This window comes from Corvus brachyrhynchos, unplaced genomic scaffold (assembly GCF_000691975.1).
Source record: "Corvus brachyrhynchos isolate BGI_N302 unplaced genomic scaffold, ASM69197v1 scaffold17, whole genome shotgun sequence".
NCBI lineage: Eukaryota > Metazoa > Chordata > Aves > Passeriformes > Corvidae > Corvus > Corvus brachyrhynchos.
The window spans coordinates 9,868,471-9,894,332 of NW_008240046.1; the positions used below are offsets into that span (position 1 = coordinate 9,868,471).

The window sequence follows — 25,862 nt, forward strand, 5'->3', positions numbered from 1 at the left end:
ATATTAAGAAGCAATATAGAAAAAGTATTACTCTGTTCTCTTCTGGAAATATCAGAAAAATGAAATAGTTTTCGCAGAGTTGTTTGAAGTCTGCCTGCTGAAGTTATGAAGACTTCCTTGAGTTAAAGTTGCCCCTTCTATGATTCAGGAACTGAAGTTCTCTTTTTAAATTTTTTTTTTCCTGAGGTTGGGTAGTACTACCAAGTTCAATGCACAAAGATTTGTTGCTAAAGTTGTAGAAGACTGAAAATGATAGAAGTGAAATCCCAATTGTAGTTTCAGCTCTTACCACACAAAAATATTAGGATGTGTTTGACTTTATGAATTAGCACTTTTATAGCTAGTTCCTTTATGGCAATTGTAAATCATAACCTTTTTCATAGATTAAAACATGTCCTTTTATCTTTGCAGGTTACAGAAAACAGATTAGACCTTGAAGATTTACACCTTTACGCAACTCCGCGGGAGCAACGGTTTCGTAGGTTTGCCAGTCTAGAATATGAAGGACAGCTATACATGACTCCATATGACTTCATTCAGGCTGTTACAAGTGATGAACCCAAACGTAAGCAGGAATTTTACAATGCTAAAACTGCTAAGGAAAACGTCTGTGGTGCATGTTATTTTCCTATTTGCTTTTGATTCCTACTTCTGTTTCTGATTGTAGTAAAAAGCATCTTCCAGAATTTTATTTTTAATTGTGTTCAAATGCATACCATCAGTATCCTGATTGTTCCTAGATTGTAAACATCTGTATGCTAGTTCAACATTCTTGTCTTAAAGGTTGCAAACAGCTCAACAGTTATGAAAGATGGCAAGTTAATTTGTGCCATTGCACTGACACAGTTTCTTTCTGAGCAGGCCTGCATTGCTGTAAAACTCTTGCTTCCTCTTCTGTATAGTTTCTCTGTAAGCAGGCAACATATGCATTCTCTAAAAGACTTAAGATAACATATATAACTATATAATGGCTTTCTAAAAACATGCTTTGAGTAAGAGTTTCAGTCCCCCAGGGGATCAGCTTTCTACACTTAAACATTGCCAGTGTTAGTACTATGTGTTAATTAATAAAAAAAATAACTATCAACTTTTATTAGGTCATTTATTGTAAAATCTTTGCTTTAAGTGTCAAAGAGTGACTAAACAGTAAGGTGATCCCTTTCTGCTTTAGTTTGATTTCCTGGCCCTCAGGTTTGCAGTTCATTGGTAGCAGTACACGACTTCTGGGGAATGGGAGTATCTTTGCTCTGGTGTTACATGTAGAATCACTCACCTTAGGTTTTCCTTTCTTAAGTCTACACCACAAAGTTACTATAGAGAGCAGTCAAAAGCAGTGCTAAAGCAGGCAGAAGAAGCTTAAAGTTCAGTGCAGATGTTGGATTTTTTCCCCTTTGTTCTCTTAACAGTAATGAAACAAGAGGAAAGAATTCAGCCATGGCACATCAGTGATCAAAACTTCTGTAACATTTGAATAAAGATATAATCTCACTGTAATAGTGAAGGCAGAAGATAGAGCTTAGATGGTGAAAACTTGAAAACTTTGAAACTCGTACTAGAAAGCAAATCTCTTTTTTTTTTTTGCTTTGCAGTTAAAAGAGAGGAAGCAGATTGCTTATCACACAAGTTAATACAAATACACATCAGTGCTTTATATCTGCTCAGACCTTCAGTTCTTCCCTTTTTTGTTTCTGTGGAGTTGGGTTTCACTGTGTATGGTCGTGAAGCATTTGTGCTATATATACTGGACATCATTAAAACATTTTGGTTTAACTCCATTTTATGACAGTTTGATTGGCTAGACCACACTATATGTGTGGTTTGCTATTAAAATTTTTCCATGCTAATGAAATTTCTGCTTCCTACTCTCACAAAGCAAGTATTCAGATTTTAAAAACAAGCTCATAAGTACATTTTGTTTATCTCATGGCAAAGGAGATCTGGAGTTGAAGAGTCAGGCACCCTTCTGAGTTCAGTGTAGCAAACCTTGTTTCTATTAAAATCTTTTCTGTTCATCCAGTTCACCTCTGAGACCAAAAGCGGAACTAACCTGGATGTCTTTTAGGTTTTTAGACTGGTATCAGAGATTACATAATTATTTTAAAGGATTATAACTAAGTGGATGACTTCATTCCAGTGCAGGTCTTACTGAGTGGGACATTGGGACAGAAGGCTGATAAATAGGAAGTAATAGCTGAAATAGTAACAGCACAGATTACAACTTCCAGCTTCTCATCTCTGACTATGGTAATTTCAAACTTTGTGCTGCAGCATTGCCAAAGTACCGCTTTGTCTCCTTGGGCAAGTCAATTGCATGTCTTGCTCTGTTGAAGGTAGTATATTTAAGGAAGGAATTTTTCTATTAATACATTTTAAACATTTTATTTTTTATTTTTGAGGTCATTTTATAAATAACTTGTAAGTTGTATATAATCAGGTCCATTCAGGCTGACATACTAGACCACCTATATTTTGCATAATAAAAAAAGAACATATACCTGGGGTTTTTGTGAATGAAGACTAGAAAGGTCTTGAGTTTTGTCAAAAAGCAAAAATACCCTTTGAAGCATAATAATAGAAGCTCTTTATGTCTGCTTTATAGAAAAGCTAATAATACTAGACCTGAATGAGATTTGTGATGGAGTGAATGCGTCTATTGTGATTGATTTACTTTGGAAATCATGTAAACCCTACAAAAGTCAAGAGGGTGTTCACTTCCTTTTTTGATTAAACACTAACTAATATGGTAAGGGTATGTTTTCTTTTATAAAATGTAACTTTTTACTCCAGGCAGTTATTACAAAAAAATATAAAATAAATGCTATAATTAACTTGCTTCTGCCTTTATGGTGCAGGCTTTCATTTGAGAACATATATTATTTTTAAGAGTCATTCTTGATACATTTTATAATCTGAGTATGTGTTTATATGTTTAGAAAGCAAAGTAAGAGAAGAGGAAGTATATTTTGTTCACCTCAGTGCTAACTATGGTTAATTTAGCCTAATACTGAGCTGCAAGAAGTGTGTATATATATATATATATATATGCGCATAAATCTTCACTGACTTGCCTAGAAAGAAAATATGTATATAATATATGAGACTGGCAAATTATCTGACTGGAAAATTAGATATATTTGTTCTCCAAGTTCTTTATGATAGGCCTAAATATATATCAATTTATATGGCAAATGAGGTTGTTTTAGGGGATTTTATTTAAAAAATTAAACTGAAAAGCTTATGAAAATCTGTTAGCTTATGTTATGACATTGTTTGATATAACTCCACCATAATTAGAGTGGGATCTGTCAACTGTCTTGTTGCGAACTTTTACCAAGATGTAAAATTAAAATTTCAGTCATTTTCTAACCATGAATTAATGAAAGACCATAGTGAGTAGCTTCAGTATTGTTTTAATTATTTAAGGGAGCATGGAGTTCATTATGAGAGAAGGATTTCTGATTACACATTGCTCTATAAAAAGAAGCCTTTACCCACAAAAAGTTATGGATTTGACCACATAAAATGCTACTGTCTGGACCTTTGTGAATTCTGATATTCACAGTGCCTTATCTTAATATTGAATCTGTACAAATATTTGTCTTGAGAGGGTGATCACAAACCTCACGTTTTGAATTCTTGAATGATTATGAACAACTCTTGTTCAATTATAACTAACAAAGAATTGAGCCTGACAGAGGCTGGAAAAGGAAGCACAAATCTGAGTTAGTAGGAAGGGATGAAGGGTGTCTTAGCACTTGGTGTAGTTTCAAGAGCTTTTTTTCTGTATTTGCTTTAAAAAGTATGAGTAGTCAGTGAAGCAAGGATCATAATCCAGGTCTCCTTACAATCTCCATTTTAATACTACTGCTACTAAATAATAAATTCAGAATATTGATACTATGAGTTAGCATGAATGCCCTCTATTTCCTGTTAAATGTTCTAAGGATGTATTTTGGAGATTGAAAGTCTTTTCCTGCATTGAAGCAAAGTTGGATTAAAAACTATACATCTGAATTGTTTCTTTAAAGTTAGGACTTCAGGTATGTATTAAGTTAAATGTTTTTTTAATAATATAAAGACAATTACAATCATGAACTGAGGCAAATAATTCTTTGCCTAGAAAACACAGTATAGCTGCAGTCCAATTTTTATGACACCACATTGGCATAACTAAATTCTGTGCATTCATAACTTCTTCTTTTGTTGCAGATGCTAAAAAGTGGCGATCCCTTTCAAAGCAGGTGGGCCGTAATTCCTGTGTGGTCTTACAACCATACATTTTGTTAATTGATTTCGTTTGTGATTCAAATGTAGAGGTGCAGGAGAGTTTAGTTCCTTTATTTTTGTCACTTCAGACTCAGCTGAATCCAGAATCTCAGATACTTTAGCAGCTGTGCCTGTTTTGTTGGATTTACTGGCTTTCTCAAGCATCTGTCAGTTTCTCCCTCAGTCCATATCTGACTACATTTCTTAGTGTCAAGGTGTTTCCAAAACTGCCTGAAGTACTTACGCCACTCTCTCCCTTTTGTGGTGTTTAAGTGCCTCTTACTTTTTTTTTTTTTACATTTGTATAACTGCAAAAGAACTCTGTCTGTTTCCCTATATTTTAAGTACATTCATATTCATGGATGAAGTTCGCTTTAGTTCAGGTCAAGTGTTTTAAAAGAGCAGTTGCTCGAATTTTGTATGAAAACCTTACTGAAATCCAGGGGGACTTATCCTTGGCTTCAGTCAATATGAGCACCGGTGAGTTATTTCAGCCACAAATACATTGCATGTCTCTCTCCAGCTCAGCAACCACTTAGTATTCATTCAGATGAGTAATTCTTGCAATAATCATGTGTGCAAAAATTTATGGAGTGCTTGAGTACTTCCAAAATCATTGTGGTAACTGAAGTTAAATTAACTGGTAGATTTGCATGCAGTTCCTTGTCTTTTATATTGATATCCTAGAATTTAATCATAATCTGTTAACTACTTCATTAAATACTGAAATATATGCTTTTACATTTTTTAAACCTTATTTTTTAGGAACTGAATCAGATCCTTATGGAGACACCACCAGTTTGGAAAGGATCATCCAAACTTTTCCGTAATCTTAATGAGAAAGGTGATTGAGGAGAATTTATTTTCCTGAACCAAATTATCACTCTATTTTTTTTTGTGATGATGTACTTTAATCTGAGTCACATTTTCAAAAATAAAAAAGGGCTTGCTGTTGCTTTCTGCATTTTACAGCATGGAAAAGTTCCATGTAATGTCTACAGTGTTTTAATGATGCCATCTTACAACTAGCCTCTGTAAGTGATTGGGGACTCTGAGTTTTGTTAAGCTGATGTTTGAATATTTCAGGTTCAGTTTGTTGCCATGAATGATCTCTGGACTATAGACAGAATATTCCAGTAAAGAAACAATATCTCTTTACTTCTTTCCAATAGGTTCAATAATGTGATTATTTCTAAATACAGTAGTGGTATCTTTGATCACTGAATAAGCATTTAGTACACAACACAAGGAGAGTTTCAGAAATGTTATATATATTCCTTGAAACTCTGCAGATGAGGGCTTTGATAGCACTTAAAACTCACTGTTGGTAAGTGGAGAACCACTCCTGGTCTCGTCTGTTGTATTTTTTTCTTTCTTAATAAGCTCTATTGCTTCAAAACAAAAAAACATAGGGAAATAAAACAAGGATGGCTTTACAGACATTTAAAAGCTATTTATAATAAATAATCTGTATATTTCTTTGCTTATATTCAAAATGGCAAAGGTCTGGTGGCACATTTGAAGTATTTTTAAAAGCAGGCACAAGTACTTGTGATAAAAGAAAGATGCTTTATGGATGTTTAAAATAAGCACGCAAGCAACAGAATTCCAATCAAATGTGTGCATGTAATTGATTAATATAATTCAAATGCAGCTCAAATTTATTAAAGGGGTAAGTAGTATGGACCTACTCTCAAAGGAGGCTCTCTAGTGCATGGAGGCACTCACTTTTTTTTTCTGAGTCTGCAGTCAGGACTCCAGAGAGGCAGAAATTGCCACATCTTTGCATTGTATTTCAATGTACTTCTTTGCTCTAGGCTAGTTTCTATATAGGCAGAAGAGTTAACTTTTGAAATATTAATTGCATAAAAATTCAGCTTCAGAATCTGTTAAATCCATACATTATCAGATTTAAAAAATGTATCTAGGTGTTGCTTATTAAGTCTGTAATAAAATGTCTGCAAAATGCGCAGTCATGCATATCTTACTCCAGTTTTCTGCCAGTGAAGTTCTACAGAAGTTGATGGAATTGGTAGGACTCAAACTGTCCTAAAATAAGATGGTAAAATTAGTAATTGGCTTTAGCACTTGGATGTCTTTTCAGCATGTTTTATGAAAAAGTGAGTTATGTTGTCCAGTTTTATAGATAATACTAGTAAATATGATGGGTCTTATGACTGATTACTTAAACTGGTGAAAGAAATGGAAATAGAATTCAGGTCTCCTTAGTTATAATTTAGTCTTTGTTTTTTTGTTTCTTACTCACTTTTTTTAAAACATGCACATATGAAGCAAGTAGCAAAAGCCTATGTCCATGTATTTTGCCATGGATTTATATAATTCAGCTGAGGCACTCAGATTTATCCCATTGACCTTAAGTTTTTATTATGTTTTACCCTTGAGTGCCCTCCTGCTCTTCTTTCTGATCTTAGTGTAAGTTTTTCTTTCCCTTCAATCATCATTTCAGAGCCCCTCTCCCATAACACTCAGAGCAATCAACCATAACTATCTGTCTGCAACTACAATATGCCAGTACAAACAAAAGGAGAGAAGGCTTTCAAGGCCGTTTATATTGCGTTCTTCATACCTGTGATGGACTGCTTGACAACTGCACTTTCTTCCTGTTTTACAACAAAGAAGGTGCCGTCAAGAAACCAAAAATATATATTTACATTTATTGACTGGCTATTAAAGAATGTTTTCCATCACTGAATGAGAACCTTTGAGGTATCTGATTTCTTGATAGATGCTTGTCCAAACAGATTCAAGCAGGCCTTTGAAAACTTAATTTCAGCAAGCTGCTGTATAAAATCAAGAAGATAAAGCATAGAGCATGTGTTACTTAAATGCCTGTATTTAAACATTGCTAATCTTCAGTAATGTGTAAATTGAGGAAAAGAGTAGGTGGTATTAAAAAATTCTTAGGAACTTTCCTAAGTAGATCTACTAGCAGTAATAAAATCCTGGTTCTGAAGATTTAAATTTGCTCTTGGATCAAAAGATGGGATATGGAAGTAAAATCCACATGAATGATACAATGTTTTGAGTTTTAATTGTACAGGTTTCTCAGTGCAAAAAAAATCAGATGACTGTTTACATAGTTCGTCACATATTCAGTTAAGTCAGATTTTAAAAGATATTTAAACATCCAAAGATGTGGCTGTTTTTGGAAAAACTTTTGCACCTGACTTGGACTGAAATCAAGGAGACAGCCAGCAACTTTTGAAAATCCTAGCTGATAGACATCTTTACTCTCAGGCATCTAAATACTTTTTTTTTTTTCATGCTTTTGAAATAATCTAATATTGTGGACTGACTTAACACTCCTTGTTTTGGAGGACAGACAAAACCAATTTGTTAGAAATCAGGAACAAGTTTTCCTAGTTGAGCCTCAAAGATTGTTGGAGCTAAGGGCTTTTGGGAGAGCTGCAAGCCATTGTTTTCAGTTCTTACTGAACTGTGAGACACTTCTCTTCATTGCTGCTCTGGACATTCTGCAAGGTTGTCTCTGTACCCCTTGCTCCAGAGCTAGAAAGCACAAGTACAACTTATGGTACCAGACATACTATTTGGGTACTGACTTCAGCTCCAATTTAAATTTTGCCTTAATAATTTCTGAAGAGAAGAGGCAGTGGCGTTCCACAGTGTGGTTCCCTTTTGTAATCTTGCAAAAAAACATGAGATAAAGTTTTAAGGTAATATAACACATGCATTTACAAAGCACATATTAAAGTCAAGAACTGTGTTCAAATGGTGTGTATCAGGAGGAAGCCCTATTAATGTTCTCAAAGTAAATGTTTTCAATACTGTTAAAGAGTATTATCGTGAATTACTGATGGGGTTTTTGGAAAGAAAATTGAATAAATCATTTATATTAGCTTTTAAGAGTCTAGCCAGATTTTGTTTAATGAGCCATGCTCCATTGACTGTTGTTTTATATGCCATGTTTAATGTACTCCTTCCCTGAAATACTAAAATACAAACCCCCCATAAAAGCCCCAAACCATAGATTAATATTGTAGACAAATAACTTATTGACCAGGTTGAATAGTTACATGCATACAAGTATTAATATGCATATGCACATGTACAAAAATTCTCCTTATATATGGATTTAATGTTTTCAAGTTTAGGATGTGAAGATAAGGTGAAACTAACATGGCATAACTTTTTTTTTTTTGTCTTCAGGTGTGATATCTTACACAGAATATTTATTCCTCCTATGTATTTTAACAAGTAAGTATTTTTGGAGAGAAAGTCTAAAAGATTCCTTAGAGTTTCAAAGCTCTGAATGTGTTGTGTGTTAAATTACACTTCCCCTCCTTGCATATAGAAAACTACACCATCCATCTGAACCTCTTTTGCCCTTCTGGAATCTTGTGTAAATAAATGCTTTAATAAATGCTTTAAATAAATGCTTTATTTAAATTCATTATTATCTAGAATACCTTTTAGTGACTGTTGAGGAAGCTGTGCCATACGCTCCAGCTCAACCCCAGTCAAGAGCTTAAATTTATTTTCTTGTTTGAAATTCCTACAAAATTTGTAGCTAAATTTGCTGAAGTTCATAAGGGACAATTGGTTTAGGGAGAAGAGAAATATACACATTGTTACTGATTTGTTTCACCAATTAGTGGATAATGGATAACATCAAAGAGTCAATGGTAAAATACAAAGTATTTGTGTCAGAAAACACTAACAAAATTGAGTAATGATTCTTCTATCACCCATAAAACTGAAGTAGAATAACTCAGAGTAAAATAAGCCTGATGCAGACTTTTATGTTTTAAGAGGAGCTTTCTGGGAAGAAGCAAAGGATTTTACTTGTCTTTCACTTGTATGTAATGAAACAATTTCTATTGGTTTCATTAGTGGGGGGGTTTTTTTGGACATGAACTGGATTCCTTTTATGAATCAGAGCTGGAACTTGACTCTGAACACTTAGTATCTTCCACTATGGGATCAATGGACATTTGTCTATTATTTCTTTGTTATCGGAATGAACTTTTGGCCATAATTCATTCATACTGCAAACCACAGGGTATCCCCAAAATGTTGCCTAAAGGCTTTACTTAAAGTTACCTTCAAAGTTGCCATGTTTCAGAAATAATTTAAAATTTTAATCTGATTTCAAATTTCAATGGCTCTAAGGATGTAAACAAGAAAATGCTGGGTGTCTTTCAGCATGACATTTATTTTGACCAGCAGTTGCATCCTCTTTTTCAAAATCTTTTAAAGTGTCTTTTAGAACACTGTGTTTTCTTAGAAAATTTCTTTTCTTCATATCTGTGTTTGTAACATAAAATGGACTCTACTATTAACTAACACTCTTTTATGAGATATTATTCTTGGATATTTCATGTTCTGTTTCTACTTTTGTGAGCATGCCTTCTGTTTGAATAACATGGGTTATACTGTTTTACAGATGTTATGATTTGCATTTACTGTGTACACAAATACCCTGACTTAAATTAGTTGGGGGTCTGGCTTTTATGCAGGGACACCAAATAATTTCTTAGAGTATTGCACTTGCTTTCTTTCCAAGGAAATAAATAATTGAATGTTTGGCCTTTTTTTGGCAGAGCCACATGCAGGTTTTAGAATTGCTTTCAACATGTTCGATACTGATGGCAATGAAATGGTGGACAAAAAGGAATTCTTAGTGGTATGTATATTTGCAGTTTTTGATGTAATCTTGAAATTAATGTGATGATGTCAGTAGTCATGAGAATACTATCTACATTGCTAGCTATTCTTCACTGAATGTAGTTGTTCATTTGCCTCATTTAAAATAAATAGTTATTATAATATAAACTGAAAACAGAAGCTCCTTCTTAGAGTACACAGGAGTGTTGTATGTAATTATTTTTGAAGCTTTATTCTAATTTTTATTCCAGATCTTTTTAATTGCTACTGTAGTCACAGACAGTTAGGCTGTTAAAGTAATAGAAATGTTTTCATGGCTAGGAGAGTTATTTAATTACTCTAACGATGAAAGGACTTGTAAAAGAACCTTTTGCTGGGAGACCACCTCACTTTGCCATTCATTTTCCTGATAATCGCAAGTGACCTGAAAATAATTGACTGACATAATGTGACACTATCATCTGTTTTGGACAAGATTTGTAATGAAATAAAACATACCGTGCATATATCTACTTCAGCCCATAAATCCATATGCTGAAGCAATTTGCTAAGCTGGGGTTCAGTGAGTTCTCTTTAAGGAGAATATTCTCAAAAGTGAAATTGACTTTGACCTGAATGATTTCCACAGGCTTTGGAGCAGTTGGCAGGATATCTAGAAGTAGATATCTTGGCAGTAGTTTGGTTGTATCCAAGGTTTTGTTACACTACTAATTTGAATGACAGTATTTTTCAAATTAGAGCTTTACTCTGTTGATGGCTTGGAAACAGCAGTTCTGTAAATTCATCTTATTAATTATTTAAGAGGAGTTTATTTTTGGGGGGTTAGAAATTTAAACAGTTAAAAGCCCAGACTTTGAAAGAGAAATTCACATGTTGAGATTTGAAAATGAAGAATAATTTGGCACTTGAGGGAAAATCTTTGAAAATCTTAAATCATCCACTATATATTCCTTTTTATCATGATAAATCTGATAATTGCATCTTAAAATTTGAATACTTCATAAGTTTTCAGGTAGTAGGATCCACCAAGTTCAGGAAAATGATCTTTGCACTAAGAGGGCTATTTGCGATTTATATTCATTTAATTTATTTTCTGATTTCAAAAGAAATGGGAAGAATAATTAATGCCATTCTAAGTGATGTCAGTGTTTGATCATTTAAAAAAAAAAGAGAAAGGCAGAAAATTGACCACTCAAAGTTAGGGCTTCTGAGTGTACAGTGACTATGTGGCTTTATGTTAAAAAAAGTGCACCATAAACCAGAGATCTAGAAATTGTTAGTGTCAATAGGCAGCAGCTGTCTGGGATTACACTGAAGCACTCAGTTATAGTTGTGAACATAGGTTTTGACATTTCTTTAGAAATTAACATTTAAAATGTTGTGGTTAGTGGTGTAGACAAGCTTTCTGAAGACTACGCAAGACCTTCATTTTCTGCTGAACAGACAATATAATAAAACAGTTACAAGAATTGAATCAGATGTTGAAAAAAAGATATTTGTGTAAAAGACATACATTTTATCTTCATATGTTTTTGTGTAGTTGAGCTTATAAATAAATACAGTAAGTACACATGAGAAAAAGCCCAGTGCCTTACTGAAAAAGATGGAACAAAATGCAAAGAATGAAACACACTTGGAATGTATTTAATTAAGTGTCAGAGCCCAATTTATTTAAAATAAAGACTGCCTTATTTCCTGTGTGTGGTTTCTTAATTGATTCAAATAAACTATGCTAACCTTAAGAAAATAGAAGTATGGAAGAAACTCTCCTCTATATACTGAACTTCCCTCAATTCTCCTTCAGGGAAGTGAGATCTGAGGTCTAGGACCTTTTTCTGGTGACATGGCTTAAGCAGAACAGGTGTCTGCTTAAATTTCAAATTTATTTTGGAAAGTGACACCACTTGCAAATTGTGGCATGCTGGTCATTTTTCTGTATTCTGTTATTGAATGTACACATCCTTGTATGTGCTAATTCTTAATAAGCATCTCCTCCAGTTGGAGGAGCAAACATTGGATTAATTAGCAAAAGGAAAATAGGGGAAGAAGAAAAAAAGCAAGTACCTTTCATGATTCAGTTAAACAGAATGTGGTGGAATAGACTGACAAGTTTGTTCTTAAAAGAAAAAGGGCTTCCATTACTACAGCTAAATGGGAGGAAATTGAAGCAAGAGGCTTTGTCTTTCAGAAACTGATGCTAAAAATGAAATAAAATAAGCATGTAAAATGGGAAGCAAGGACAATATTTAACTATGGATATTGCATCTTTCTTTCTAAGCATGCTTTTATAGTCTTCTTCATGTCCTGCTATGTATTTGTTCTCTGTCATGATCTCTAGCTAAAGTTTCTCCTTCTTCTTCTGTTAGCAGACTTGGTGAATAAAAGAAAGAAAATAAAATTTTCAAACATTAGGTATACTGTCCTCCACCTGTGATTGTATTTAACAAATTTGTATAGATTAAGCTTGAGTGCAACTCTGCTTTATTAGGTGTCAGTGATCCTTCAAAAATTAGATCAGAATCCTTAAGTCAGAATGTTACATCTGAAGTGAAAAGAACTAAAATAGGTAGATAGATTTTTGTGTAATAAAAGTAAATATGAAAATAGAAGTTGATTCAGTGATACTGCAGCTGTGATAGAACTGGCCCCAGAACATACATTTGGCATCTTTACTCACCTTGCCTGAATATGATGTATCATATCCTGTGTGCCTGGAAGCAGGAGACTGTTCAAAAGTTGCCATTTGAACTACCCCAACATCTGCAAAGTATTTATCCATTAATTACAGGCAGCTATCACAAAATTGGTATTAAGTACTCTTCAGTTTTGCAAATAAAGAGACTTTAAAGAGCTTTGTTTAGGGATCACGTATTATGTGATTCTTGAGGAAAACATATGTGTAGTGAAGAGTTGAGAAATACTTAATTTTTCTAATAACAGCTGTATTGTTTTTGTAAATGAATTCCACGGTGTTTGTGCTTTCCTCTTTGCTTATGTCACAGGGGTGAGGTCAGGGAACAGAAGGATTGTGTTGCCTTGTTATTGGAGATCTTGTTTTTGCTGCCTTCAGCAGTCAAACTCATTATCCTGTTTCAAACAATGTTCCTATGAAAGTACTCCTAGATCCTTTTTGCATTCACTTTTTTACTCACTGGTATCCTATAGCACTCTTTCTGAACAAAAGATCCATTTCCAGAAGTTTAGCAAGTGCTTTCATAATGCATGCAACAGAATCCTACTCCTTTTGCCTCTGTGGCAAGGGAAATAAATCCAAGGATGCCTTGCTTTTTACTGCTCTTTTTTAGTTTTTCAATTACTGCTACTCTTCTCTCCTGCTTGATGGCTTGTCACTTCACTTTTCACAAGGGATTTTGTTTCTGTTTCTCTCTGTTCATGTAACTTTTTTCTTTGCATTGTTCTGGGTTGCAAACTGTGTAGTGCTGTATCCTATCATGACTCTTTCCATGTCGGCATAAGTTACAGTAACTTGTGCCTGTAGGTTTGCAAAAAAATTAGAAAAAATATACCAAGGTCTGTAAATTGACCCCATACTCAAAAAAAGGTATTGTGACTCACAAAATATTCTGGTCTGTATTTGCCTTACAGGAAATTCCAGAACTCGGTAGTCAATTTTGGAAATTCATAAAATGTTTTTTATAAATGTCTTTGCTGCTTTATCACTAACCACTGAATTCTTTCATTTCAGGGTTGTCATACCCCTGCATTAAAGCTTACTGATCCCTTTGTCTTAGTCATCTGCCTTCACTGAAATAAAGATATCCTGAAATTTAGTTTGGAAAATTTCCTTCCAAAATTTATCATACACACTTTATTGTTTCACATTCCAGTCCTTGTGGAGCTCTGTGTACATGCCATTACAGTATCAGGTTTTACCAGACTTCTGGTAGGTAAAATTGGGCCTTTGAAAGGACTGCCACAATTGTGTCTGTATGCCAAGGTGTTTGCTTCTGAAAATACCATATTCTAGATAGGGCAAATTTCTCAGATCAGGGTTCATTCCTTTTCCAGCCCACTTAGAGGATAATAAATGCTACACGTGACAGTACAATATTTTCACATTCAGTTTTTTAAAAGCTGAAGTTCTGGTAGAGATCTAGATGGTATCATAGTTAATACTGCTCTCTCTTACAAAACACTGTGATACCTTTTTCTAATGGTTTGGAAACATTAATTGATATTACTATAAATAAAAATATCTAAATAAAACAGGAACTTGCAAAGAAAGATAAGTACAATCCAGTTCTTACTCTGAAGACATTACAAAAATAAGTGTGCTTAAGAATCTGTATGTTTGAAAGCTTGTATTTGAGGTTTGCTCAGAAGTCACATTTAAAGCTCTTCATGTTGAGATAGTTGTGAGAGGGGTATTTTACAAGACCTGAAGGTATTCTTTGAACAGACTTGAAAAGAAAGGGTACTTGATAAATTACTCTTGAGTAGTAGTTTGTTGCTGCTGAAGGGGAATGTTTCACCCCCACCAGGTGTTTCTACCCCTCCCTCGTGCCAGCAGGGATAGGAACTGATCAGGTTGGAAACTAATATGAAGAAAAGATTCATCCTGCTGACTACATAACCACACAGATACTAATTAGAACCTGACAAGAAAGGATGTGCCTTGAGGTGGTGAAAAAGGGTGGAACTTCCCCTTTTTATATTGGCCAGATTGGGTAAATAGGACGTTCTTAATATTGTGCTCCGAAGTAGAACTGTTACCCTTACTTTGTGGAAAGAAAACATTTCCTTTTTCCCTTTCTGTGTCATGGTTTAAGTCACAGAAGGAACATAAAGGCTAAGTGTGAGCAATAAAGCCTCATTGAAACTCTGATATTTCAGTAAAGAACTGCATTTTAATACTGTTTTTAATGTTCCTTATGATGAAGGATATTGTTATGCATGTGAAAACAGGCTGAACACTAAATATGAACAAAATGGTTTGTTTTTTAGCTCCAAGAGATCTTCAGGAAAAAAAATGAGAAGAGAGAAAAGAGAGGAGATGAAAAGAAACGTGCAATGCTGGTAAGTAAAATCAGAAAAGTTGCGTCTGGTAGTTTGTTTGCTTTTTTTGATGTAGGACAAAATTATGTGTGTATATATTTCACTGATCACTTTTTTTAAACACTAAATTCATACTGTTAAAATTATATGCATAACTTTATATGCAGAACAAAGCAATATTTAGCCTGAACTGCAGTTACTGGGAAAAAAAAAAGAATAAGTGGTTTATATAAAGGAAAAAATAGTGTTTAAATACTGTAGTACATGTTATGATAGTAGCATTGATTCCTCTTGGAGCTTAGAAATCTAGGGAAAAGGGAGTAGTAATGACCCAGTGTTACTGTCTATAACAGTGAGAGGTCTCAGTGGGAAGACCTAGCTATACACTTGCTTTCAGAACTAACTGAAGCTGTTTATGTAGACCTACTGATCCTGCTGCTTGTTATCAACACAGTAGTTTTAAAATCAAGTGTGAAATGTTACAACTGAACTTAGATTTTATATTCAAATATCATTTCTTACTCAGTTATGCTTATGACCAATGAAAAATATAATAATCTGAAGAGATTTTCACAGAATATTGGGTACTCACATAATGACAAATTTGCATTTCATGTGAGCATAAGAAAGGTAAGTCAGAAATGAATGAGTCTCTGGTGGTTTTTCTGAAGGATGGCAGCAGTAGCAGATACATATTTTACTGTTGGAAAAGTAAGTATCAGGGACAAATCTCTGTCAAGCCCATAGCAGAAAAAAACCCCATGTTCATTTGCAATTTGCATATTTATGGAAAAAACTCCTTATTATAAGAAACATTATGACATATAAGCAGAACTTGTCATGGTGTCCATTATACTTTTGCCAACATCAATGCTTGGTCTCAGTTCTTTGTCCCTGAAACCACAGGAAGAATGATTTTCAAGAACTAATACTTTTTAAACCTTCCCTGAGGAAAAAAAAGGATTTTTTTTCTTCCCTCCCACCCAGAGAGACCTATCCTGCTCAGCTTTTCCAAACTGTAGATCAGTGGTTGAATCTCTCATAGACAGTTTATTTTGAACAAAGGAAACTTACATTTAAAGGAAGAGCTTTCGGAAATTTAAAGATTGCAAAATGGCATGTAAGTCGTGAGGGTAATCTCTAAAAATCTGTACTTCTCTTTGAAAATTTCAAGAGTAAGATTGAAAAGAAACCATTTTTTTGTTCACTGTCATTTTGAAAACAAACAAAAAGACTAATAATATATAAAGTAAAGGTTTGCTTGTCTTAACCAATTCTGTTGTCTTTTTTTCCCCCTTCTTTTGTCTTCATTCTGACATGTGATACTTGGCTTGGCCCATGCAGCGTCTTCAACTTTATGGATATCATACTTCTACTAACAGTGTATGTACTCTGATTATTTTCAATTGATGCAGTCTTCACCAGCGAGATGAAATAATACACTATGAGAAAATTTATTGTATTTATCTTTTTAATCAAGTAAATTATTTCTGTTAATGAGTAAAATTGTGAGGAATCTTGATTTGCATAAAAGATTGTTGCATGCCTTTTGAACGTGCAAGCCTATCAGGAGGAAAGATTGCTCTCTATTTATATAAAATGGAGGAAACGGTATTTTTAAGGGAAAGTACAAAATACATTTCAATAAATTATAGACATATTTTTAATTAATGTGTGTAAATTAAGTCATCCTGCATGAGTCATTTGATCCATCTCTTTGTATCCGTGTGTATAGTGTGAATAAATAGTCAAGTGCATCCTTCACCTCTTCATTCCCCCCAAAAAAGAAACCTGAAGAGAGGTTTCCTATTTTTATGCTTCACTTACAGAACAAATACATAAGAACTTTCAGTGCTGAACTAGGAAAGGATTTTACAGAAAATAGACCCTGTATTACTTAGGTGACAGTAAACTTCTTTTCAGTCATTTTCGAGGGGTGGGAAAGAGAAGCAGCAAGAGATGTTTTGAGGTTTTTAATGTCTTCATCATGACCTGATTAATCTCTGGATCATGGCAGAAGTAAAACAGTTTTTAAAAAACAGACTGATTTGATGTTTAAATAGAAGAATTAATCTAGTTGTGGCATTATTGTGATACTCAAAGTGAGGGGATGGAATCCAGGAGAATTAGATGACTAGTGAAATTCCAATTTTAAAATTTGTTTCTTTATATAATTATTCACAGAAATGCACAGATTTATTTCTTGCGAAGTTGGCACCTATAATTTGAGCAATATGCAGGAAGGAAGTCTGTTGAATTAAAATGTGCAATTGACACGATTTGCATGCTGCAATGTTGTGAGAAAAATGTAGTAGAATATGCAAGGCCTTATGATTCAATAGATTACAGATCAGGCTTTACTGCAGCAAAACTTGCTGGACAGTGATTGCCATATTCATATGCTGCCTCCTATTTCAAACTGAAACCAAACTAGTTAGGTATTCTATTCATGTAATTTTCAGCTTTAGTGAAAAAATCTTCTGGACTCCAGCCATGTTCAAGCACTTTATCAAGATAATGCCCAGGTGTGTGCCATATTTTTTGCCTTCCTACTATCTGAATGGAGATCTCCATGCAAAGGAAACTCAGGTGTATAGGAATTCAAAAATCCCTCTTTCCCGAAATATGATACTTTGGAGTTCTGTTTCTCCTACTGAAATAAGAAGTGTAACAGCCTTTTGTTTCCCTTGATGTCCTGAGGAGTTGAAGATACCCAGCTTCCAAGGAGATGCAACCCTAAAATGTCTGGGATAGTCCAACATGCTGTTTTATGCATGAGGCCCTTCTCACTTCATCTTACAAATCAGTTCTAATTTTTTTAGAAGTGTTGAGGTCCACAGGGCATAGAAAGCATATGGTGATGTTTTTAAAATGTGTTAAATATTTTAGGTATTTTCACTTGCATAGGTTAATTCTTTCAAGTCGTGTTCTGGTGCATACTGCATTTGTGTCTAAGGCTGCTTTGGCATGGACTGCATGAGTGCTTTCACTGGCCAAATGCCAACCAGAACGTGGTAACTATGATGTGATGCATGTAATGAAAATAAAATGTGCGTGCCAGAAGTACTAATTCAATTGACTAAAGTAACTCCAGTAAGGAAACAAATTCAGTGAATACTTAAAATAGATAATTACAGAATTGTATGCATGAAAGAATGAAGTGTTCATTCACATGACAAGGTAAGTTTGATCATCAGACGTGCATATTGTTTTCCTGATAAGTATGTTACAGTTGAAGTTGAACTTCCTAGACTTGTTTTTTGCCTTTTTTTTTTGGTGCAATGATGTCATCATAAATATTAGATGAAATTAAATTTATATAACTAATTGTATGGTGATATTTATACTTTGACAAATGAAAAAATTAATTGCATAAGTATATAAATTACTTCTTTTTGGGCAAAACAGAATTGATAGAAATAACAGTGGCAAAATGCTGAGTTTAAATGGTTATTTTGATATGTACTTTTAGTAAATATTTTCACTTTACACTTTCACGAATTGATTTTGTTTCGGAAGGTGGAGTGTGGTGATACTTTTGGTGCAGCCAAGAGCATTAAGCAAATACCTGTAATAGACCAGCGTTCCTTTCATTGACAAAGTGTCATGTAACTGGTTAAAATTTCACTGTTTAGAAGCAAGAGAACCAAGCCCTGCTTTTGAAGATCAGTTAGAAAAGATTTTAAAGTCTATAAATGGTTGTTCTGGTGTTCTTTGTTTTTCAAACAATTGTGCTTCTTGAAACTGCAGGTTCTTAAAACAGAAGGAGAGGACCTTGTCCCCAGAAGCTATTGGGATACTTTGAGACGTAGCACAAGCCAAGCCCTCTTTTCAGACCTTGCAGAGGTATAAAATAACCTCTCTGGTCCATAAACAGACTGGTATTTTATTTATTCTGTTCTGATTGTTTTCCTGTTTTATGAACCTTGTTTCTTCTTTTCCTTTTAATTACTCTTTTGTTTTAAACCTGAAAGTTCTCAGATCAGATGCATTTGGTTCTGTGCAGTGCAATAATTGAAGGTTGTCAATTTCAAGAAAAACCAAAGTTACCTTCTGAAAGATGTGGGAGATGTAGTCCTCTTCAGTCCTCACTATAGGAAGCATTTTCTAACACTAATAGTGATGGCATTTCACAGTAAGAGAAGTAATTCAGGAAACCTTTGTCATTTAGGCTTGGTCCAGTGATATGACAACTTGAATGAGAGTTGTAGCCCTTTATCTTTTAATCTTTATATTCCTGATGTGCTTTTTATGTATATTATCAGAGCCTATCTTCACAAAAAGTATAATGCAAAGATTGTTTTAATTATTGGAGAAAAACAGGAATGTTTTAAGGTAACCAAAACATTGGTCAGTCTTTTTTAATATTACACAACCATTATGGAAGTCTAGAAATACCACTGAGCTGTCAAATTAATTTCCACAGTTCTTTAAGTTCTAATTATTAATGTTTCATGATCTGCTTCTAGATAATTGAGTCATACATTTCTTTGTATTGATCATTTCAGAGGGTCAGAAAACTAGGTCATTTAGGCTTTTCTGTGCTCCATACACTGAGAGTGATTGCTCTGCTGGTTGTGGCATTAAAGGACATACAGCAACTGCCCACTCTGGTCTCAGAGTTCCATGTTTCCTAAGCAGGATCATAATGAGAAAAGAACAAGGAACCAAAACTGGCCTCCAGAGTAAAACAGTCTTTTTCCTTGGTTTGTAAGCAATGTGTGCTTCATATTAAAATTAATTAGTGTTTTGTCCCTGCTGTTCCTCTGCAGAAGCTATTGAATAACCTGAGGACTTTGATGGACTTATTTCTAATTTACAGGCTAAATTTACTCCTAGTCTCTTTATACCAGTCTGTTGTTCCTTAATTTTCATAGGGCTTTTTCTTCTTTAGTGTTAATCTTCTTACTCATGGTTGTGTTTATAAATGCAGTCATAGCCTTCAGTTTTAGGGTTTTTTAATTTTAATTAAAAATTAATTTTTTTAAATTTTAATTAAAAATTAAAAAAACAAAATAAGGTATTTGATTTTTCTCTTAAGGTAGAACCTACATTTCCCAGGTATTAAATAGACATTTTCTGTATTTCTCTGAGCTTGTGTTCATTTGCCCTTGAACAAAACAAAATGTAGTGTTGCAGAACTGAGTTTTATAACAATATTTACAGCAATAGTAATAACATATACATAGTAATCTTGCAATAAAGCAGTACACCCAGCCTATCTTCTCTTGCTTCTACATTGATGAGCTTCTGAATTGTTAATCCAGTTATTAATCCTAATTTATTCCACTGAATTTTAAAACCCAGAATATCAGTGCTCTTGTCTAGTCAGGTAAGGAGACATAGAGGGGAGAGAAGGCTTCTCGTTTCATTGATTATTTAAGAAGCTTGGGGCATTTGAGTTTTCTGAATAAAATATCATCTTAGTGTACTGTTAGCTGGCATGAATTCAGTCCCAAATATAGATGGACTTAAGTTTGGTAATCTCTCTACACGTGTTTAATTTGAAGAGAGAGAGGTTTTTTAATATCCGATGCCTCCGACTAATATCTGTAACTACAATGTAATGGAAGCTTAATAGCAGCTATACTCAGCAGCGATTTAAATTCTCTGTAAAGTGTATAAAAAGCCTGTCTGCTCACTTTTAAATCATTTCATGAAGAAGAGTCATGTTCTGTATTTTCTCCTCTCAGTTTCCCACTTCTCACCATAATTATTTTTATCTTGCTTGGTTTGGGCCAGCTGGCTTTCATCCCTATTCTTATCTCTCCCAGGTACTCTTGCATCTGAATAATACTATAGCTATTTGTAGTAAGAAAGTGGCATAAAGCAAGGTGACACTGGGGTCTGTGCTGTTTTATAGGCTTTTGAGAAGGCTATATGTAAGTTGAAAAGGAGAGTAAATAAGGTTTGTTGCTATGGGAATCAAAAGGTCTCTTTGGAGAGAAAAGTTATTTATCACTACTGGTTTCTTTCTCAGACAGTGTATAATACTGTTTCTGTTCTTACTAATTTCGCCATTACACTGTCCTGTTGGACTGTTGGAATATGGCAGTTATCATTAAATTCAGTTTTTGGGTTTATTCTTAAATTACTAAGTAAAACTGGAAATCAGTAGGTTAGTTATCACTGTTGGAAAAATCAAGAATTAGCAGTAAGAAAGCTCTTACTAAATCAAATCATAATTGGAACATTTATGTGGAAATAAAAAAAGTGGAATCAATGCTCATAAGTATTACCTACTTTTAGTCAACCCTTGTTAATCAAGAACTTGAAATTAATTTTGCACAATACAAAATAAATAGACTTTGTGCACTTCAGGTTAGAAAATTGAAAAGAAAAGCTGTTGCCATTATGCAGCAAGGCAATAAGGTGATTGAAACACTTGTCTTCAGTTTGTCTCTTCACTTGCATTTGTATTCCAGTTAGTGTAAAGGTAAAGAGAAATGAGCAGGATTTTATTCTTGTTTGAATATATTAGATCAAAATTGAGGCTTATATTTGTATACATGGAAATAGGTGAGGTCATTTAATTTTCACTGATCTAAAAGAAATAATAAATAAAATTAATTTTGTTATGTAAAATAAATTATAGCATTAAATGATTAAGGCTTCTGGTTTTATCCTTTACCGCATGAGAGAGAGAATTTATTTAATGCTATCAGTGCAGAAGGAGCACAGGAATCATTTTCAGTTGCCTGCAGTTCTGCAGAGAAGCATATTGGGTTGAGTTTCTGTAGTAAGGTTTTTGTTTAGGGTTTTTTCATTTAGTGAGGCCAACCAAGTGGGAATTGTGAAAAGACTTACAGATTGTATTTTTTTTTAAAACGGTTCTTTAGATATGGGTGAATGCAACCTAAGTCTAAGGTTTTGAAATGTTTTTGCAAGATGAAAGGCTGTAATTTAACATTTGATATCTTTTCAGTGTACTTGAGGGAAATTGTATGAATGTGCTTAGGGATTTAATTGCTTAAAAGACATAAGAAATCAGGGTATCTGCGTTTCAGTATATTGTGTCCTGTAGAGGAGGATAACAATATTAAAAGACAAATAGTGATTACTTTTCTGAATTAGTTTGCTCACTTGAAGAGCAGAGCTGTCTTAATTGAAGGGCATGAAATATCTCTACCTCTATATACACTATGTCATCTTACTTCTCCCTGGAGAAGAATATGAGAATAAAGAGGAAGCTAGAGTACATGAAATACAATCTTGAGAGTCCTAAACTGATTATACTAAAGAACAGAAAAGTCTCTCTCATTTCTTTAGATTGGATGTTGAAAGAAAGGCATTTGTGTTGTTACTGCCTTGTGTTTTCCCTTGTTGTTGATACACAAATACTCTTGATGAATATTGCATTTTACATTTTTCACAAATCAGTATGTTAATTTGAAAATAATATAATATATTTTAGAGAATGTAGATATGAAATGCTTTTAAATGGTACACAGTTTATCATAATGTTGAACTATTGCATAGTGTTCAAAATTTTTTCCTGGTTTCTTCACTTAGAGTTTCTCTATCTGTTACAAATTTATAGCCTCTTCAGTGAAGAAGCAGAGTCAGACTTAAAGGACTCTGAGTGTGGCTTGCGGGTTTATACATGTAGATATTTACAGAGCTGTATAAACAGTTTTCCATACTTATGGTAGATCCCACAGGTTTATAATCTATCATTATGTTGATAAATTAGTAGTTACATCTCCCAAATATTTGCTAGGTTTCTGTACTGTGCCTTGTTTTGTACTGCAACCCTAGAGTCAGCAGGCAAACATCCTAATGGGTGGTAGCTTGCCTAGGAAGAGCAGAGACTGCTCTCCTACTCTTTGCTTTTCATAAGGTCTTGTCTTTGTAAGAAAAATGAGAGCTCAGACAGGGGGTAATCCCTAAGCAGGTACAGTAAGAAGACTAAATATATTACTTTTTAAATTTCAATGTTAGCAGAAGCATGTTAATGCCAGGAGGACAGTGTCATGTTGGACTGCCGTGGCTTATTCAAGAGCCTTATATTACTGAATTATTCTTCTAACTCTTCAGTGTATCAAGAGCTTCTTTTTAAAAGAAGTGAAATCAATGCATATACAGAATAGTTAAGGGCAATGGATATGTAGTAAAAAGAGTGGAATGTTATGCAGTCACTATACACAGACAATAGTTACTTCTGTTTGGACTCCTGTTTGCAACTTTTGCTATTACAAATGGTCAAAATTAGTTGGCTTTCTCTTCTAATTCTGGCCTTTAAAGTCTTTTGTTATTTTTTAAGGAAAAAGTATTAATGCATATTCAGAGATTCCAGTCCTGTGCAGAGACCACAACCCAGTAGATGAGGAACATTCTTGAGAGAAGTAATCCAAATATTGCTTCATTATTTCAAAATCTTTCACAATTCTGGTGTTTTAAATGTGTTTAGGCAATAACATTTAAACTGTAGTTATCTGCCACTTACAGAAAAGAATCATGTAAAGTACACTTAACTAATGTAGTTTTGGAACACAATCCCATACTTACTTTTTGAAATATAAAATAAGATTATATGAACTAATGTCCTTTAATTTATTTGTAGTTTCATAGTGGAAGGGAAAGGATATTGTGTACAAAGGGAGTTATGTTTATGGTTTACCTTAACTGACAAGAATTTTTTTTTCTCACAAGTTTCTGTTTTATTTTTCATGCCTTTTCCCGCTTCATTGCAGCTTCCATTACATTATTTTGTTGGTTTAACTATTTTCTACTAAATGCAATTAACAGCTAGTGCTATTTTTGTGTGAAAAATGCATGCTAAAATTAATACAATGGATTTTAACACTAAAATCTTTTTTACAACTACGAACATAAAACACAAACTTTTAATAGAAAAGTCTATTATGATGATAGGCATTCTCAGATTATACTTCTGTATCTGATCCAATTGTGGCCTTTAACTTTTTTTATTCTAATATTTAAGCGTGCTGATGATATTTCAAGTTCACTGTCTGATACTACACTGCTTGTACACTTTTTTGGCAAGAAAGGAAAAGCTGAACTGAACTTCGAAGATTTTTATAGGTCAGTCTCAACTTTATTAATTCCTTTTAAAAAATATTTGTATAGCTGTTCTAATTAATATGTATTATATTACTATACACATAGGTTGTGCAGGTATGTTTATATAGTTTATGTTCCCTTTGTGTGCGTTATATACACAAAGAGCAAAATAAAACAATAAGTGGCCCGACAGTAAAAAGTCCTCTTCCAATGCTGCTGCTTTTGCAAATTTTGTTAGCACTTGTGTGTTTAGTTAGTTTGGGGTGCAAAGGTTATGCCCCAGCCCTGTCCTCATTGGTAGGTAGGAACTTCTTTCTTGATTTTGAATTATCTGTATCTTTTATGACTGTTTGTCAGTGCTTTAAAAAACATTTGGCTATTAGCTTAGTTATTGTGCCAGTAAATACAGAATTTTAAAATACAGGGAGAGTGCCATAAAAACAGAACCATAAAACTGTATGCTTCTGTATAATTGAAAGAGATACGTTTAGTTTTTGCTTCCTCAGTAAATACTCCCAATACCTATTGTCTTTATCATTATCACTTAGCTGTGTATTCCAATCAATCAGAAGTTTGCAAAATAGTTTGGCTTAGATGAAGAGTCCTGAAAAGTATTCAGTATTTTACATAATATAAACAACTGTATCATTACGTGAAATCATGATGTAAGTTCAAAGTAGGAAGCAGCAAAGAAGGTAGTTTTTCAAACGGCATCTAGTTAGAATGCTACGGGTTGTAGTTGACAATCAGCTGAACTTGAGCTCCCAGTGCACTACTGTGACCAGGGAGCTAATTTCACCCTTGGTTGTAGGACTAGGACATCACACAGAATCAGGGAAATTACATTTCCTTTTTATAGGTAGCTGTTTTTATATTTGGTGTCCAGGATATACTAAATGGGTTGTTAAGTTGGGAAGAGTTTATAGAAATATCATAAGAACAGTGAAGTATTTTTAAAAAAGGGTTAGATTGAAAGACTGCAAGCACTCATCATACTTGGCTTCTTACAAAGGTGAGGTTAAATTGCAGACTTTAACTACATGGGGAATAAATTCTGGGAATACGTGTAGTACCATGATGGAATTTTGAGTTTAGCATATACAAATAAAGATCCGTGGCCCACTGAAGAAGAAAACTGGGCAAACACAAACTATAATTAGATTAGAAATGTAACTATCAAATAATTTTAATCCATACTGACACATTTCATTATTGTGTTAAGATTGTAATATTGACTAGAAAATATGTCAATATAGATAAGGGATTTACCAAATTTACCATCAGCGCTGCAAAAAGAGAACTAATTTGTGTAACATTTTTTGGCTCATATTCTATGAGTCTTTTAAGGACATGAATAGTAGAAATAGAAAGTATGACAATTTCTTCATGTTTATGTTTGTGCTTTAGATTTATGGATAACCTGCAAACTGAGGTTCTAGAGATAGAATTCCTTTCCTACTCTAATGGGATGAACACCATCAGTGAGGAAGACTTTGCCCATATTCTCTTGAGGTATACAAATGTGGAAAATACATCAAGTTACCTGGAGAACATGCGCTGCAGTATTCCTGAAGAAAAGGTAATTGTTTAGCAGTGGACCACAGCATGGAGTCCCAGTGTCATTAAGATGAAAACATAGTTTTCTTGGACTGAATTACTTAGCACCAGGATTTTATTCTGATCATAAACTGTGTCCCTGGTTTTTCAGATTACTTGCTGAATAAAAAGTAGAAGAATAAATAGCATAGAATTATGTTCCATAGGATTTAGCTAGTAATATTGTTGAAGTTCAGATAGAAGATAAAAATACAGGTTAAATTGCAAAAACCATAAGATGTTAAAAAGAACAATATTCTAGCATTGAATTATTAAAAAAACCCCTTCTCCTCTCCTCTCCTCTCCTCTCCTCT

General features: G+C 33.9%; 1 protein-coding gene across 1 annotated transcript in view; it reads left to right on the plus strand.

Annotated features, from left to right (window-relative positions):
• Nucleotides 1–411: 411 nt before the first annotated feature.
• Nucleotides 412–25,862, plus strand: part of MICU3 (mitochondrial calcium uptake family member 3) — a 41,898-nt gene continuing 16,447 nt past the window's right edge. The window contains exons 1-10 of the mRNA XM_017744520.1: nucleotides 412–565; nucleotides 4,210–4,241; nucleotides 5,032–5,110; nucleotides 8,455–8,502; nucleotides 9,849–9,931; nucleotides 14,878–14,949; nucleotides 16,273–16,311; nucleotides 18,679–18,774; nucleotides 23,873–23,973; nucleotides 25,360–25,531. Of these exons, the coding sequence (XP_017600009.1) occupies nucleotides 517–565; nucleotides 4,210–4,241; nucleotides 5,032–5,110; nucleotides 8,455–8,502; nucleotides 9,849–9,931; nucleotides 14,878–14,949; nucleotides 16,273–16,311; nucleotides 18,679–18,774; nucleotides 23,873–23,973; nucleotides 25,360–25,531 (771 nt within the window). The 5' untranslated portion in view covers nucleotides 412–516. The remainder of the gene's footprint in view (nucleotides 566–4,209; nucleotides 4,242–5,031; nucleotides 5,111–8,454; nucleotides 8,503–9,848; nucleotides 9,932–14,877; nucleotides 14,950–16,272; nucleotides 16,312–18,678; nucleotides 18,775–23,872; nucleotides 23,974–25,359; nucleotides 25,532–25,862) is intronic.